The sequence below is a fragment of the Phocoena sinus genome, chromosome X, assembly GCF_008692025.1.
Source record: "Phocoena sinus isolate mPhoSin1 chromosome X, mPhoSin1.pri, whole genome shotgun sequence".
Classification (NCBI taxonomy): domain Eukaryota; kingdom Metazoa; phylum Chordata; class Mammalia; order Artiodactyla; family Phocoenidae; genus Phocoena; species Phocoena sinus.
This window is the reverse complement of record NC_045784.1, coordinates 47,957,554-47,971,509: the sequence shown is the minus strand read 5'-3', so window position 1 is coordinate 47,971,509 and position 13,956 is coordinate 47,957,554. Positions and strand designations below refer to the sequence as shown.

The following is a 13,956-nucleotide window of genomic DNA, read 5'->3' as shown; positions in this document are numbered from 1 at the left end:
CTGGGGAAATAGACATGGCCTCCTACCTTCTCCTCACTCCTTCCCTCCCCTCCTCTCCCATTCCTTCTGATCTCAAGTGACCTCAGCATGCAGTGACTTGAAGCAGGGTTTTGGTTCCCAGTCAGAGATTGAGGTCAGGTCGTGGCAGTGAGAGCACCAAATCCTTGTCACTAGACCAGTGGCCCTGGCCTTTCAGCTTTGCAGAAAAGAATTCCCACAAAGATGGAAAGTAGTGAAACAAGTAAAGTATTTATTAGAAGGAAAAAGAGACAGTACATGTGGATAGACACAGGCGGACTCAGAAAAAGAATAAAGCCCTCATGGTAGTTTAAACCACTTATATGGGGCATTTCTTCTGGGTTTCCTTTGGCCAATCATTTTGATTTGCCTGGTTCAGAGTCTGTATTTGGTATACCTCAGGATCCTCCCAATGTGTGCACCAAGATGGATTCCACCCAAGAGGGCTATGGGTAGTTGGGTATCACTCCCCTTTTGACTTCCAAGGACCTTTCTAGTTGGGAAGATCTCCTTGACTTTGAGAATGAGAACTATGTGGTCTCTTATCTTCTATCTGGGCAGGGCCCAGCCTCCTCTCTCAATTGTCCTGCTATTCTCATCTTAGAGTATCGGTCCACCGGTACTGAATCTCCAATAGCTTACCCTAGGGAGGGCATCTACCTCCTGCCTCAAATACCCCGTGAGAGAAGTAGCCCCCAAGAAATATTTATGGGGAAGATGAAGGACAAAGGTCTATCTTCCATAGCTTCTTCAGGCTGGCAAGGGTCTTGTAGACCCTACCTAACTGGGGTCACAGAACTCTTGCCCTGTCTCATTAAGGGGCCCCAGGGTGATTTCTGTTATTTCAGCAGGATTGGCTGTGGGGAGTGGTTGGAGTCCCTGCACCACCATTGTCCTGTGATGCCCTAGAGAAAACAAACTAAATAATTAGATTAGAGAAGCAGGGGCTAAAGACTAGTAAAAGACTACTATAATCAGAGACTCAAGCAAGGGTAGGAAGTTGGTTATACAAGGTCAGCATATCTTTGTTAATCTCAGGCTTAAAATTTTAGTATATTTCTCTATTTCTAAAATGGAAGCTCTGAACCTGTTGGTTCCAGGTCTCCTTCTTGGACTGAAAGGTCTTGGTTGCAAATTTGCAACAGTATGGAAGACAACAGAGCACTAGGCAAAATATAACATAAATCAGTATGGCTGAAACAAGGAAGGTTATAAGAAAATGGAAACCTCCCATCAGAGAGGTTCTTTTTCTTTGGTTCATGATTTTATTTTTACACAACATTGTAAAGCAACCATACTCCAATAAAAATTAATTTAAAAAAAAGAGTGCTGGTATAAGAAGGCATGACAGTTCACAATTGCTTAATTCTTAGATATCACTAGAAATTAAAGTTTTTAAGATTAAAGAACTCTAATAACTACATGTAATTATAATTACTAGAACCAATAAAGGAAACAACTGTGTATACCAAAAAATTAATTAATTAAATTTAATTTATCTTTTGAGTGAACTTAATTAGAATCTAATATTAATTCTATTTTTAATTTCTTTTTAAGAATATTATTATACTTTTACTTTTAAAGCCACTTCCTGTTACATTTTTTAAATCCCTTTCCTTTTTTATTAATTTTTATTGGAGTATGGTTGCTTTACAATGCTGTGTTAGCCTTCACTACACAACAAAATGAATCAGCCATATGCATACAGATATCCCCTCCCGTTTTGGACTTCCCTCCCACTTAGATTATCACAGTGCATTAGAAAGGTTTTAATATCTTGTGGGATCCAGGAAAACAAGTTGGAGAACCAGTTTTCAATTTTCCCGCCCATAATAGCGAGGATTGGTGGTTAATTGTCTGCTGAAGCCAGGTGGCTTGTTGTCGAATTTTCTCAATGTTGGTCTCTACGTGGGAAGAGGCGTTAATGTATGTGCAACAAGAAGTGTTGGCAACTGCACGTACCCCTCCTTGTTCTGCCAACAGATAATCCAGGGCCAGTCAGTTGTCAAGTACCACTTTGGCCAGCGAATCTAGAGACTTCTGTAAATTAGTGAGAGAGTTAGCAGTACTGTTACCTATGGTAGTAAGAGTATGAGACAAGTTTCGAAGGACATGTTGGTGGGCGGCTACTCCCCACCATGGTAACAATGTATACCCAAAGAAATAGGCGTCTCCATCTGGGATGCCACCAGGTAAATCTCGAGTTAATTGTGTGAACAGTTTTAATGAAGTGGCCCAGTGCTTGGATTCGTTTAAGGAGTGGATTAAGAAAGGGGTAATCAAGGTTCCCAGCATACACTGTGTGGGCATGGAGATATTTTGTAGGCAATTAGTGGTGCATGGTTTTTTATCTACCTGGCATATGAAAATGTATCCTGGCAGGGCACGGTAGACTAACTCACCCAAAGTTTTAAAACCTAGCCATCTGGTGGGGGAAGGGTAAACTGGGACGAAGTGAGAGTAGCATTGACATATGTAAACTACCAAATGTAAAATAGGTAGCTAGTGGGAAGCAGCTGCATAGCACAGGGAGATCAGCTCGGTGCTTTGTGACCACCTAGAGGGTTGGGATAGGGAGGGTGGGAGGGAGGCTCAAGAGGGAGGGGATATGGGGATATATGTGTACATATAGCTGATTCACTTTGTTATACAGCAGAAATTAACACAAAATTGTAAAGCAATTATACTCCAATAAAGATGTTTTTAAAAAAAAGACCTAGCCATCCAATTCTATTGTTATGGAAATTTTCTCCAGCTACAAAACCAACCCGTTCCATCCACATCTGTCCTACTATCTGCTTCTCCTGTGTGGATCGTTCTTCCTTTGGGTAGCAAGTTAGAGTTTGAGCACAAATAAGTAACTGGAATTCTGGCTTGAGGGGGGCATTATAAAATGCTGGGGTGCTTTAATGCCAGTTCTTTGTCCTCCCAGTTTGACTTCATATTCTCCTTCTGTTGCTAAGGGGAGGGTTAGGCAAGAGACATTAGAATTTTCTTCAGTAGGAAAATGAAAAATTCTGACTCCGTACATTACCGTTCTGAGCCTTGGGTCTCTGGTAGAAGACCATTTTCCATCAGGAACTTGGCTATAATTCCTTACAAGATGGACAAGAGGGTTGCTCTGGTCCACAATGGACTTAGCTCAGGGTAAACAAATCCAGCATTCCGTCAATAGAGTGGAGGAAGCAAGAGTTTGTGCAATGAGAACCAGAGCTGCTGTCCATCCTGTGGATAAGGGAAATAGGCATAGAAAAGCTAAGGCTTCATAGTAACACCAGTCAGAGTCATATTTAAATCACCTAGCATGGGCAGAGAAGTTTAGTAAATTCCAAAAGCAAAGGTGAGAGCAAAGAAGACAATAGTTATCTAAATCTACCAGAACCTATCAATTATTCTGTAAGTGGATTGGAGTACCAGAAGGCAAGAAGGAAGATAGTGGCTATGGGTACTTAGCCTAGGGTCTAAGAAGTCTTTTTGTCCTTTTCAAATAAAAGCTTCAGGTCTTGGAGAGGTTCATTCATCCACCTGGAATTTTCAGGCTTTCCTGGGTCCTCCGGATCCTGTGGAGACTCAGAGGAAGGGGTGGATTCACAGGAATGGCTGGAATGTAGGTCTTCAGGTTCTTGTAACATATCAGTGGAAACAGGTTTAATTCTGGACAGATGAACCCAGCTGGTGACCCCCTGGAGTTTAACTGCTATAGGAGTGCTCAGCAGGACTTGGTAAGAACCCCTCCATTTTGTGAGTAGCTGATGACCAGGGGACTCATTTTTCCAGGTCTTTAAAAGTTCCCAATCTCCAGGTTTTACAACAGAGTGACTGGGACTGTCATCTGGAGAGGGCTGTACTCTGTTGCCAGGCTCTTGTATAGCCTCTGCAACCGGGCCTAGGTTTATCATGTATTTAAGATGAACCTGGGTTTCTGGGTCAGTTAGCATGTCCAGAGTAAGGAATGTCCTTCTGTATGTCATTTCAAAAGGGCTTAACTTAGTGGTTGTTTTAGGGGCTGCTCTGACCCTTAAGAGGGCTATTGGCAGCATGCAATACCACGACTCTGACCTTTCCTGATGGAGTTTGTCCAAGGTTTTCTTTAGAGTATGATTAGCCTGTTCCACTTTTCCTGAAGACTGTGGTCTCCAGGATGAACGGAGGTTGTATTTAATCCCTAAAGCCTGAAAAAGCTGTTGAGTGATCTTTGCTACAAACAAAGGTCCATTGTCACCCTGAAGGTGACAGGGCAACCTGAATCTAGGAATACTTTCCTTTAGGAGAGCCTTAGCCACTTCAGTTGCCTTCTCTGTTCTAGTAGGGAAGGCCTCTATCCATCCAGTAAAAGTATCTATAAAGACTAGTAAGTACTTGAAACCCTGGAAAGAGAGCATCTGAGTCAAATCTATTTGCCAGTCCTCTCCTGGGTAAGTCCTAAATCGCTGGACTGGGTTATCAAGAGGGCGAGGCTTGAAGTTGCCTCCTGGATTATGGGTGGCACAAAGGGCACAGGCTCAAGTAACTCTTAATTGTCTCTGGGAGCCTTTTCCCTGTAAAAAGACGGAAAACAATTATAAACATTGCATCTCTCCCCAGATGGAGAGAATCTTGTAGCCCTATAATAATTTTCCATTGGTCAGAGAGAGGTATGAGCAATTTCTGATCTATGTGCCACGGGCCATCCATTCCCTTAGTTCCTCCTCTGTCTCATGCCCAGTTCTCTTTGGAAGTTGAGTACCTGGGTATAACGTTAGAAGGGGTAAGAGATGGGATTAATGCCATTTCGGTTATGGGCATCAAGACTGCTTTCTTTGTTTCCCGATCTGCCCTGTTGTTTCCTTGGGAAATTTGAGAAGTTCCCTGTTGGTGCCCGTGGCAGTGAATGACTACTATCTGTTTTGGTTTTTGAACCACTTCTATGAGATGTAAAATCTCAGCCCTATATTTTATAGGGAAATTTCTTGCATTTAGGAGTCCTCTCTCTTTGCAGATAGCTGTGTGGTCATGTAAAACAAGGAAGGCATATTTTGAGTCAGTGTATATATTTACAATCTTTCCTTCCCCTAGGATTAAGGCTTGGGTTAGAGCTATCAGTTCAGCCTTTTGGGCTGAGGTGTTAGGTGGCAAAGGTTTTGCTTCTGACACTATGCATGCTCACAACAGCATATACGCTGCCCTCCTAACTCCATCTTTAATGAAACTACTGCCATCAGTAAACCATTCTTCCTCAGGGTTTGCTATGGCCTGGTCTGTTAGGTCAGACCTATAGGCATAGACCCGGTCAAGGGTTTTGAGGCAAGAATGTGTTAGCTCTGGGCTTTCGGCGGACATTAGTGTAGTGGCGTTAAAAGTGTGGCAAGTTTTGAGGGTTAGCTCTGGGGAGTCAAGGAGCAAAGGCTGGTACTTAATAAGACGGCCTCCAGTTAGCCAATTGTGACCTTTTATATCTAGAATCCCTTGCACTTGATGAGGGGTCTGGACTTCCAGTGGCTGTCCAAAGGTGAGCTTGTTGGCTTCTTCCACTAATAAAGCAATGGCAGCTACTGCCCGGAGGCAGCCAGGCCAACCTCGGGCCATGGAGTCTAGTTGCTTGGAAAAGTAGCCTATGGGCTGAGGAACTTCCCCTAGATTCTGTATAAGGACGCCAAAAGCTGTCCCCTGCTTTTCAGCCACGTACAAGATGAATGGCTTTTCAAGTTGGGGAGACCCAGAGCAGGGGCTCTGGTGAGGACCTGCTTGATATCATTAAAAAGCCTTTTCTTATTCCCCGTTCCAAAGTAATAGTTCTGTATCTGGGCCTTTAGTGTCTTCATATAGGGGCTTAGCCATTAGCCTGAATCCTGGAATCCAAATTCTACAAAATCCTGTCATGCCCAAAAAGGTACAGAGATGTTTCTTTGTCTTTGGTGTGCTTAGGCCTAATATAGCTTGTTTTCTATCTGGAGATAACTGTCTACTTCCAGGGTTTATAATATATCCCAGATATTTAACTTGTTGTTTTGAGATTTGTGCCTTTATCTGAGAGACTCTGTAACCCCAGGTCCCAAGGTTATTAAGCACTTCAATGGTATTTTGATCTGAGGCCTCCATGGAGGGACTACATATTAATATATCATCTACATACTGTATAATAGCCCCTTCTTTCATGTGTATTTCCCTTAGTTCCTTTCCTAGGGCTTGGGTGAAAAAGTGTGGACTGTCCCAAAACCCCTGAGGCAATGCTGTCCAGGTATATTGTTGCATTTGGCCTGAGTCGGGGTTAGTCCACTAGAAGGTAAATAGATATTGTGATGAGGGATGAACTGGGATGCAAAAAAAAGGCATCTTTGAGGTCAAGTACAATAAACCATTTAGTGTCCTCAGGGATTTGGGCTAATATGTTATAAAGATTGGCCATGAGGGGATGTATAGGGACCACTGCATTGTTTACTGCTCTAAGGTCTTGTACCATCCTATATTCCCCATTTGGCTTAACAACTAGCCTAATAGGAGTATTGCACAGAGACTGGCAGGGCACCAAGAGGCCATGCGTTAAGAATTTATCTACAAGGGGTTGTAAACTCTTCTTCACTTCCAACTTTATAGGGTATTGTCTCTTGTTAGGGTAGGCAGCTTCTGGTCTATGACTAATTCTTACAGTTGGGCATTTATGGCCCTTCCAGGGATTCCTTTGTCCCATACTGAAGTGTCCACTGCTTGTAGAATATGGCTGGGAATAGGACCTTGCTCTTCCAGTTGGTCTGTCTTAGTCAGAGTCAAGATAAGGGGCTACTCGGGGCCTCCTAAATCGAGTATGGCCCTGAGGGAGCTCAGAAGGTCTCTCCTCAGTAGTGGAGTGGGACACTCAGGTACAACTAAAAAGGCATGCAAAATCAACCACTGCTCAAATTGGCAAGTGAGAGGCCCAGTAAAGCAATGAGTGCTAAGCTTTTCATCAACACCAGTCACAGTACAGCTTTTGGAGGAAAGAGGTCTAGAGTGAAAAATTAAGACAGAGTGAGTGGCTCCCATATCAATAAAATAATCAGTCTTCTTACCTGCCACGTCAAGGACTACCCAGGGCTCCTCAATGGAGATAGACATCTCATTGGGGGGAGCCACCAGAATCCCCAGCCCACCTCAGTGGTCGAGCATGGCCATCTTGGGAGCGGGAGCCCCCTTTCTTCTTTGGGACTGAGGGCAGTCCCTCTTCCAATGACCTATTTGTTTGCAGGTTGGGCATGGCCTGGGGGGCTCTTTCTGGCAATCTTGGGCCCAGTGGCCAGTTGACTTACATTTGTAGCATTCCCTCTTGTTGGTCTTACCTCCAGATGGAGAGTTGGACTTTCTTGGCCCCCTTGGGTTGTCCTGAGGTTGCAAGGCATGGCTGACAGCAACACCTATCAGTTTTGCATGAGCCCTGGCCTCTTTTCTCATGATAGGTTCTCTCTTCCTTCTCAGCTTGATCTCGATTATTAAATACCCCAAATGCCACATCTAGGAGTTGGGGCATGGATGTTTGTAGGGCTAATTGTAATCTTTGGAGTTTCCATTTAATATCAGGGGTGGACTGACTAATAAAATGTTGTGTTGTCCCAGCAGGGGCTGACTTTCAGAAGTGGAGGGATCTATGTTGGTATACTTCTTAAAAGTCTCCACAAGCTGCCTATGAAAGAGGGCTGGATTTTCTTCTTCTTCTTGGGTCACTCCTTTAACCTTTTCATAGTTAACTGACTTTTTGATACACTTTCTCATCCCTTCTAATACACATTGGAACATATGCTTCCTGGCTTCTGTTCCTGCCTGCAAATTATAACTGCAAGGGCGTTCCTGATTTGGGACTGCATCTCCACCCATAGCATAATGTTCGGGTTGGTGTCTGGCAAGCTGGTTGGCATGTCCCTGGGCTGCTGTCCAGATTCTCTGTTTTTCCTCAGGAGTACAGCAAATAGATAGAATTACTTGGACATCCTTCCAAGTTAAGTCATGAAACCGTTCAACAAACTTACTAGGGTCTTCAGAAAATTGGCCCCGTTTCTGTTTGCATTGGGCTAAGTCAGTTAAAGAGAAGGGCACATGTACTCTGATTGTCCCTTCTCCATTTGCTACTTCCCTAAGAGGGCATAGTTTCCCTGATCCTAGGTGATAGGAAGCTCCACTGCGAGTTACTCAAAAAGGACTAGCCTCTCTTGGGGTAATGGAGGGTCTGGTGGGACATAAGGAGGTGCAGTTTGGGGTCAGTCAGAGGGAGCAAGAGAAGTAGGTGGCTCCGGAGTAGTAGGGATACTGTCAGGAAGAGGAGCTAGGTTTGCCCCTGAGAGATGGGAGAGCTTAGAAGGGGGATCATCTAAAATGTCAGGAGAGTTTTCTGGTTCCCCAGGTTTTGAATTATAAGAGGCGGGATTTTGGTAAAGGACCATGAAAGCCTGAATATAGGGAACCTCAGTCCACTTTCCCACCCTGCAGCAATAGAGATCCAATTGCAGAATGGTATTGTAATTTAGAGACCCATTTTCAGGCCATTTTTCTCCATTCCCTAACTTATACAAAGGCCAGGCACTGTTACAGTAGAACTTAAGTTTTTCCTTTCTTAGCCCTTCAATTTAAAAAAAATTTCCAATTCTTAAGGATACACTCCAGAGGTGTCTTTTCTTGCTTGGAGGGGGATCCTCCTATGTTGAGTAACTTGCAAGCGAGAACAAGAGAGAGCTTCTAGAATGGAATCTGGCATTCTGGAAACATTTATCAGGAGGCTTTAACCTGAAGGGGTTCAGGGCATAGCCCAAATTGTCTTCAAACCTGATGAGGTTTCAAGTGTCCTCTACTCTCCCATCGATTTCTGACCAGATGTCTCTGGTCTTCCACGGTAACTTGTGCAAGCCTTCTCCCCCAACATGGCCAGGGGAGGACCTTTGAACCAGTGCAGACCAGTTGCCAGGACTTTCCTTAGGAGGGATCCCTTGTCTATAGAGCTTATGTCCTGTGATAAATCTTCCTATGCTGGGGTGTATTCATCGTGACTGAGCATCTACAAAGTTTATAATTCAGGCTTCTGGGTAGCGGCCAGCCAGACAGGCTGTCCATAGCAGTGTGTAGGCTGCCAAGGTCTGGAGTGAAGGGGGTCCCATAGATGCAAAGAGGAACCCTTGGAGAAATTGGAGTTGGGCGCTATGGAAGATGCCACAGGGTTCAAGGTTCCAGGGCCGGGAGGTGGAGAAATTCTCATAGTAAATTTCTGGGCGTTGAGTGAGGTGAGAGACTAGACAGCAAAAGAACCCAAAATCCTTTGCCCTGTCTGGCAGCTAAGACAGAACTGGGAAGGGTCTGACAATTTTTTCTCACACAGGTAGTACTGGGTTTTTCAGTGGCGGGGATGCAGTTTAGGAATGATGTCCAGGAAATCCTTCCCTAAAAGGGCACAGAGATACGAAGTGAGAAAGAGACCTTGTTGTGCAAGTAATTTCTGAAAGAAAAGCATAGTGGAGGGTTCCATACAGGACAATGAGAGAGAGAGAGCGAGAGAGAGAAAAAGACACCCCTTGGGTTCCTTCTCAGTTGGAAATCACATTTCCACCATGTCCCAAAGGATAGCATCAGCTGTCACCCAAGTGTTATTTGAATCTGCACAGCCTGGGGAATCTGCCTGCCACCCTCAATGTTGTTGGGGGTAGCCACAACGCTGTGAACAGACAGAGGTTATGCCCTGCAGGTCTTGAAAAGAAAGTGAAGTGGAGAGTGAGAAAGAAAATAAGAGCGAAAGTCAGGGACCTCAAGCCGCAGCTGGGTGAAACCCACTGTTTACATTGAATGCCTGAATTCCCAGGTGTCGGAACCAAATATGATTTCGGGTGCCTCAGCCTGCAGCGGTTTGAAGCAGGGTTTCTGTTCCTGGCCAGAGATTGAGGTCAGGTCGTGGTGGTAAGAGCAGCAAATCCTAGCCACTAGACCAGTGGTCAGTGACAAGGCTCTGGCCCTTCAGCTTTGCAGAAAAGAATTCCCACAAAGACGGAAAGTAGTGAAACAAGTAAAGTATTTATTAGGAGGAAAAAGAGTACAGTACGTGTGTATAGACACAGGGATTGACTCAAAAAGAGAGTCACGCCCTCGTGGTAGTTTAAATCACTTATATGGGGCATTTCCTCCAGGTTTCCTTTAGCCAATCATTTTGATTTGCCTGGTTCAGAGTCCGTATTTGGTATATCTCAGGATCCTCTCAATGTGTGCGCCAAGATGGATGCCACCCAAGAGGCCTATGGGTAGTTGACATCACTTACTATGGGGTGGCGCCCCCTCCCTTTTTGACCTCCAAGGAGCCTTTCTAGTTGGGAAGGTCTCCTTGACTTTGAGAATGAGAAATATAGGGTCTCTTTTCTTCTATCTGAGCAGGGCCCAGCCTCCTCTCTCAATTGTCCTGCTATGCTCATCTTGGAGTTTCTGTCCATAGGGAACGAATCTCCAGTTGCTTACCCTGGGGCACCCATCTACCTCCTGCCTCACTTCTAGGACCATAACTTCAGAGTTGTGCCTCCTGCCTTGCAGTGGATGGGGACACCTACTTTGTGATCCACATCCCATGCTCAAAAGAGAGGATCCACTTCACACTAGATGGGTGCCCAGGGGACCTACTACAGCTCATAGATGACCCAAAGGCAGATGATAGCCCCAAAGACTCTACCTCATATAACTCCACAGCCAGATATACACATGTCAACACCCCCAGACATTTGTGGGTTAATACAAACACATATCAGGGCACCGCACTAACACACAAGTACATACCCAGACACATGGAAACACACACAAATATACTCTAACACCAAGACACTCACAGAGACACATACACACACACTAGGGAATACAGTAAACTCACAAAAATACACATCTAGGCACATATATTTTGACACTTTCCACACCTACACATAATAACATACAAATAAGCATCCAGATACACGGAGATGAACAACACATGCCCAGATCTACACAATGACACATATATCAACACACTCAGACACACATACATGCACTGGTAACCTCACTCATCCCAATACACAAGAATTCAACACACATAGGTACACATACTCTGCTACTCTAGACATATAAAACATACCAAAGCACACAAATACCATGACACACAGCCAGATGCATGCACAGTGACACCCCCAGTTATACAATATGTACCAACACACAACCAGACACACACAACATAAACTATTCACCAAGACTTATAACACCAACATATCCAGAGACACATATACACATACAACCAAAAAAAATTCACGCTCTACCATAACACCTTCCCCAAATACGCAGATGCACTGATATGTCCAGAGATACTCATATTAACAGAACTAAACACACACATTTACACACTCAGAGGCAAGCACATACATGCAAATAGCCCCACTGGGGTAAGCATGCACACATATACATACATGCTTATACACTGCACAGGAAGGAGCAGACAGATGGGCTGTGGTAGAAGCACTTTCCTCAGGAGCTAGCTTTCTAACCACAGATCTGCACCACTTCATCTGAACTTCAGGCCCTGAGACTTCACCCCTCCTGTGCTGTGGGTGACTATGTGAATGACCATGTGAAAGCCTGTGCTCCCAGCAAGCATTCTTCTCCCTCCAGGGCTGCATGTACGTGGACAGCTGCTTGGGACACCATCAAGGCCAGGGCACAAGTACCTACTTCCAGACCATCACAGTTACTGAAGACAAATCCCAGGCCTACACTATCACCATCACCTGCAGTTCCATATCCATGCAAGGTGAGGGTACCTTGCTTCTGTCCTGGGACCAGTCAGCCCTACTGAAGAGGTCCCAGCTGGAGCTCCATGCGGCTGCTACAGCCCACCTCATCCTCTGCCTTGGGCCCCACCTTGAATTCCTAGTCCTCCAGCACTACTACCAGAACGCCAGCACCCCGCAACTACCCCACCTGGGGCTCTATGTGATCAGTGGCTCAGGTCTCAGCCCCTTGGCTCGTGGCCTGCTGGAAAAGTGTTACTGAGGCTGATAGTGGTCAGAGGGCACCAGTCCCAAGAGAGACTCTGCCAGGGTGAAAAGCCAATGAGCCCCCAGCACCTTGACCCTCAAACCACAAAGAGGAATCAGAGCCAAGCTGTGCCCTTGGAGAGCTCCTGGTCTAGGAATAAGACAGACCCAGGACTTCCCTGGGGGCACAGTGGTTAAGAATCCGCCTGCCAATGCAGGGGACATGGGTTCGAGCCCTGGTCTGGGAAGATCGCACATGCCACAGAGCAACTAAGCCCGTGTGCCACAACTATGGAGCCTTTGCTCTAGAGCCTGCGAGCCACAACTACTGAGCCCATGTGTCACAACTACTGAAGCCCGTGCGCCTAGAGCCCATGTTCCACAGCAAAGAGAAGCTGCCACAATGAGAAGCCCATGCACCACAACGAAGAGTAGCCCCCGCTTGCACAACTAGAGAAAGCCCACACACAGCAACGAAGACCCTATGCAGCAATAAATATAAATATATATATATATAAAAGACAGACCCAGGCATGGATAGTGATCCCAGGGAGTTATCAGTGTTAGACAGAAAGCAGTCCAGGGAGCTGGAGGAACCCAGGGTGAGGCATCTTGCCCAGCTTTGGAGTTCAAGAAAGATCTCCTATAGTAGACAGACCCACACTGAGTCTGTAAAGCTGAGCAAACATGTAGAGGAAAGGAATAGAGATTGGAGGAGATGGAGCTGGAGTGATCAGACAAGAATGCCAGCATGAGGAATTTGGCTTTTTCCTGAAGGCAATGGGAGTCATGAAAAGGCATAAGCAGGTGAAAGATACAGTCAGATCTGAGTATTACAAAGATCCCTCTGGAGGCTGCTGTAAAGGGAGATTGCAGGAAGCCAGACTGTAGGTCAGGAGACACTAGCAGAACCTGAGGCAGAAGCACACGCCAAAGAGTTTGGGCAGTGATGGTGGGTTGGACAGATATTTTTACTTCCTCTGAACTTCCTCACTTCTCCAATCTGCCTTGTCATCTCCTTCAAGCCGGACTGAACCCCTCTGCTGTCATCTCATCCACCTTGGCTCTCTACTTTCATACTACTGCCCCATCTGGCTCCTCCACGTTTCACACAATGCTCAGCCTCTTCCCTCCTCCAGGCCTTTGCTGCCCTTCCTCCCTCCCACTTTTTCTTCTAGGTTTCCTGCTTTAGGATCCTCTCAGAGCTGTCAGTAGGACTGAGATCACTGCCTTAATTGGTGTTGCATCTCTCTCCCTCAGGACATTTCCAGCATGCAGACATCCAGCTGGTGGCAGGGCCTATGGTGCCAAGCTTGAGGAGGCACCAGGGCCCAGATGTGCCTGTGATCCTAGGCAAGAGACTGCTGAAGGACTCACCAAGGCTGCCACCCCCCTGGGCTTCCTGCTGGCTGGTGAAGCACTCTCATGTACAGCGGCTGCTGGGCCACCCCTACATTGCCTATGTCCTGTGATGGCCCCTGAACCCCAGAGCAGAAGACCTGAGTTTTGGAGACCCAGAGTCCAGGGCATAGGGTGAGCCAGGAACAAAGCCCTGAGGACGTGGAAACACACAGGGACATGCACACTAACACATGCACTAAGTGACACATATACCAGAACACACACACAAAGACATGCAGATCTATAGACCTAGAGGCTTAGGGACTTCTGCCTCCTCACAGTCCTTACTGTCTCCAGTCTCTACTCTTTTCAATCCATACTCCACAGCAGCCTTAGAAGTGACTTCCTTAAAACAAAAATCTGAGGCACCAGTCCTTCTCATGACCTCTAGCTCCCATGACATATTTAAAGTTCTTACAGTACCCCTAGCAAACAATGCTCTCTCCCACCAATGGGCCTTTGCGTGTGCTTTTCCTTCTATGTGGGACTCCCTTCCTTGGCTTCATGCAGGTAAATTTTACATATTCTTCAAGTCTTAGTTGTCACTTCCTCTAGGAGGCCTTCCCTGACC

General features: G+C 45.7%; 1 protein-coding gene across 1 annotated transcript in view; it reads left to right on the top strand.

Moving 5' to 3' along the window:
* The window catches only part of ITIH6 (inter-alpha-trypsin inhibitor heavy chain family member 6), a 49,891-nt gene extending 36,435 nt beyond the window's left edge, over nt 1–13,456 (top strand). The window contains 4 exon segments of the mRNA XM_032618905.1: nt 10,525–10,635; nt 11,617–11,671; nt 11,673–11,992; nt 13,245–13,456. Of these exon segments, the coding sequence (XP_032474796.1) occupies nt 10,525–10,635; nt 11,617–11,671; nt 11,673–11,992; nt 13,245–13,456 (698 nt within the window).
* The last annotated feature ends 500 nt before the right edge of the window (nt 13,457–13,956 follow it).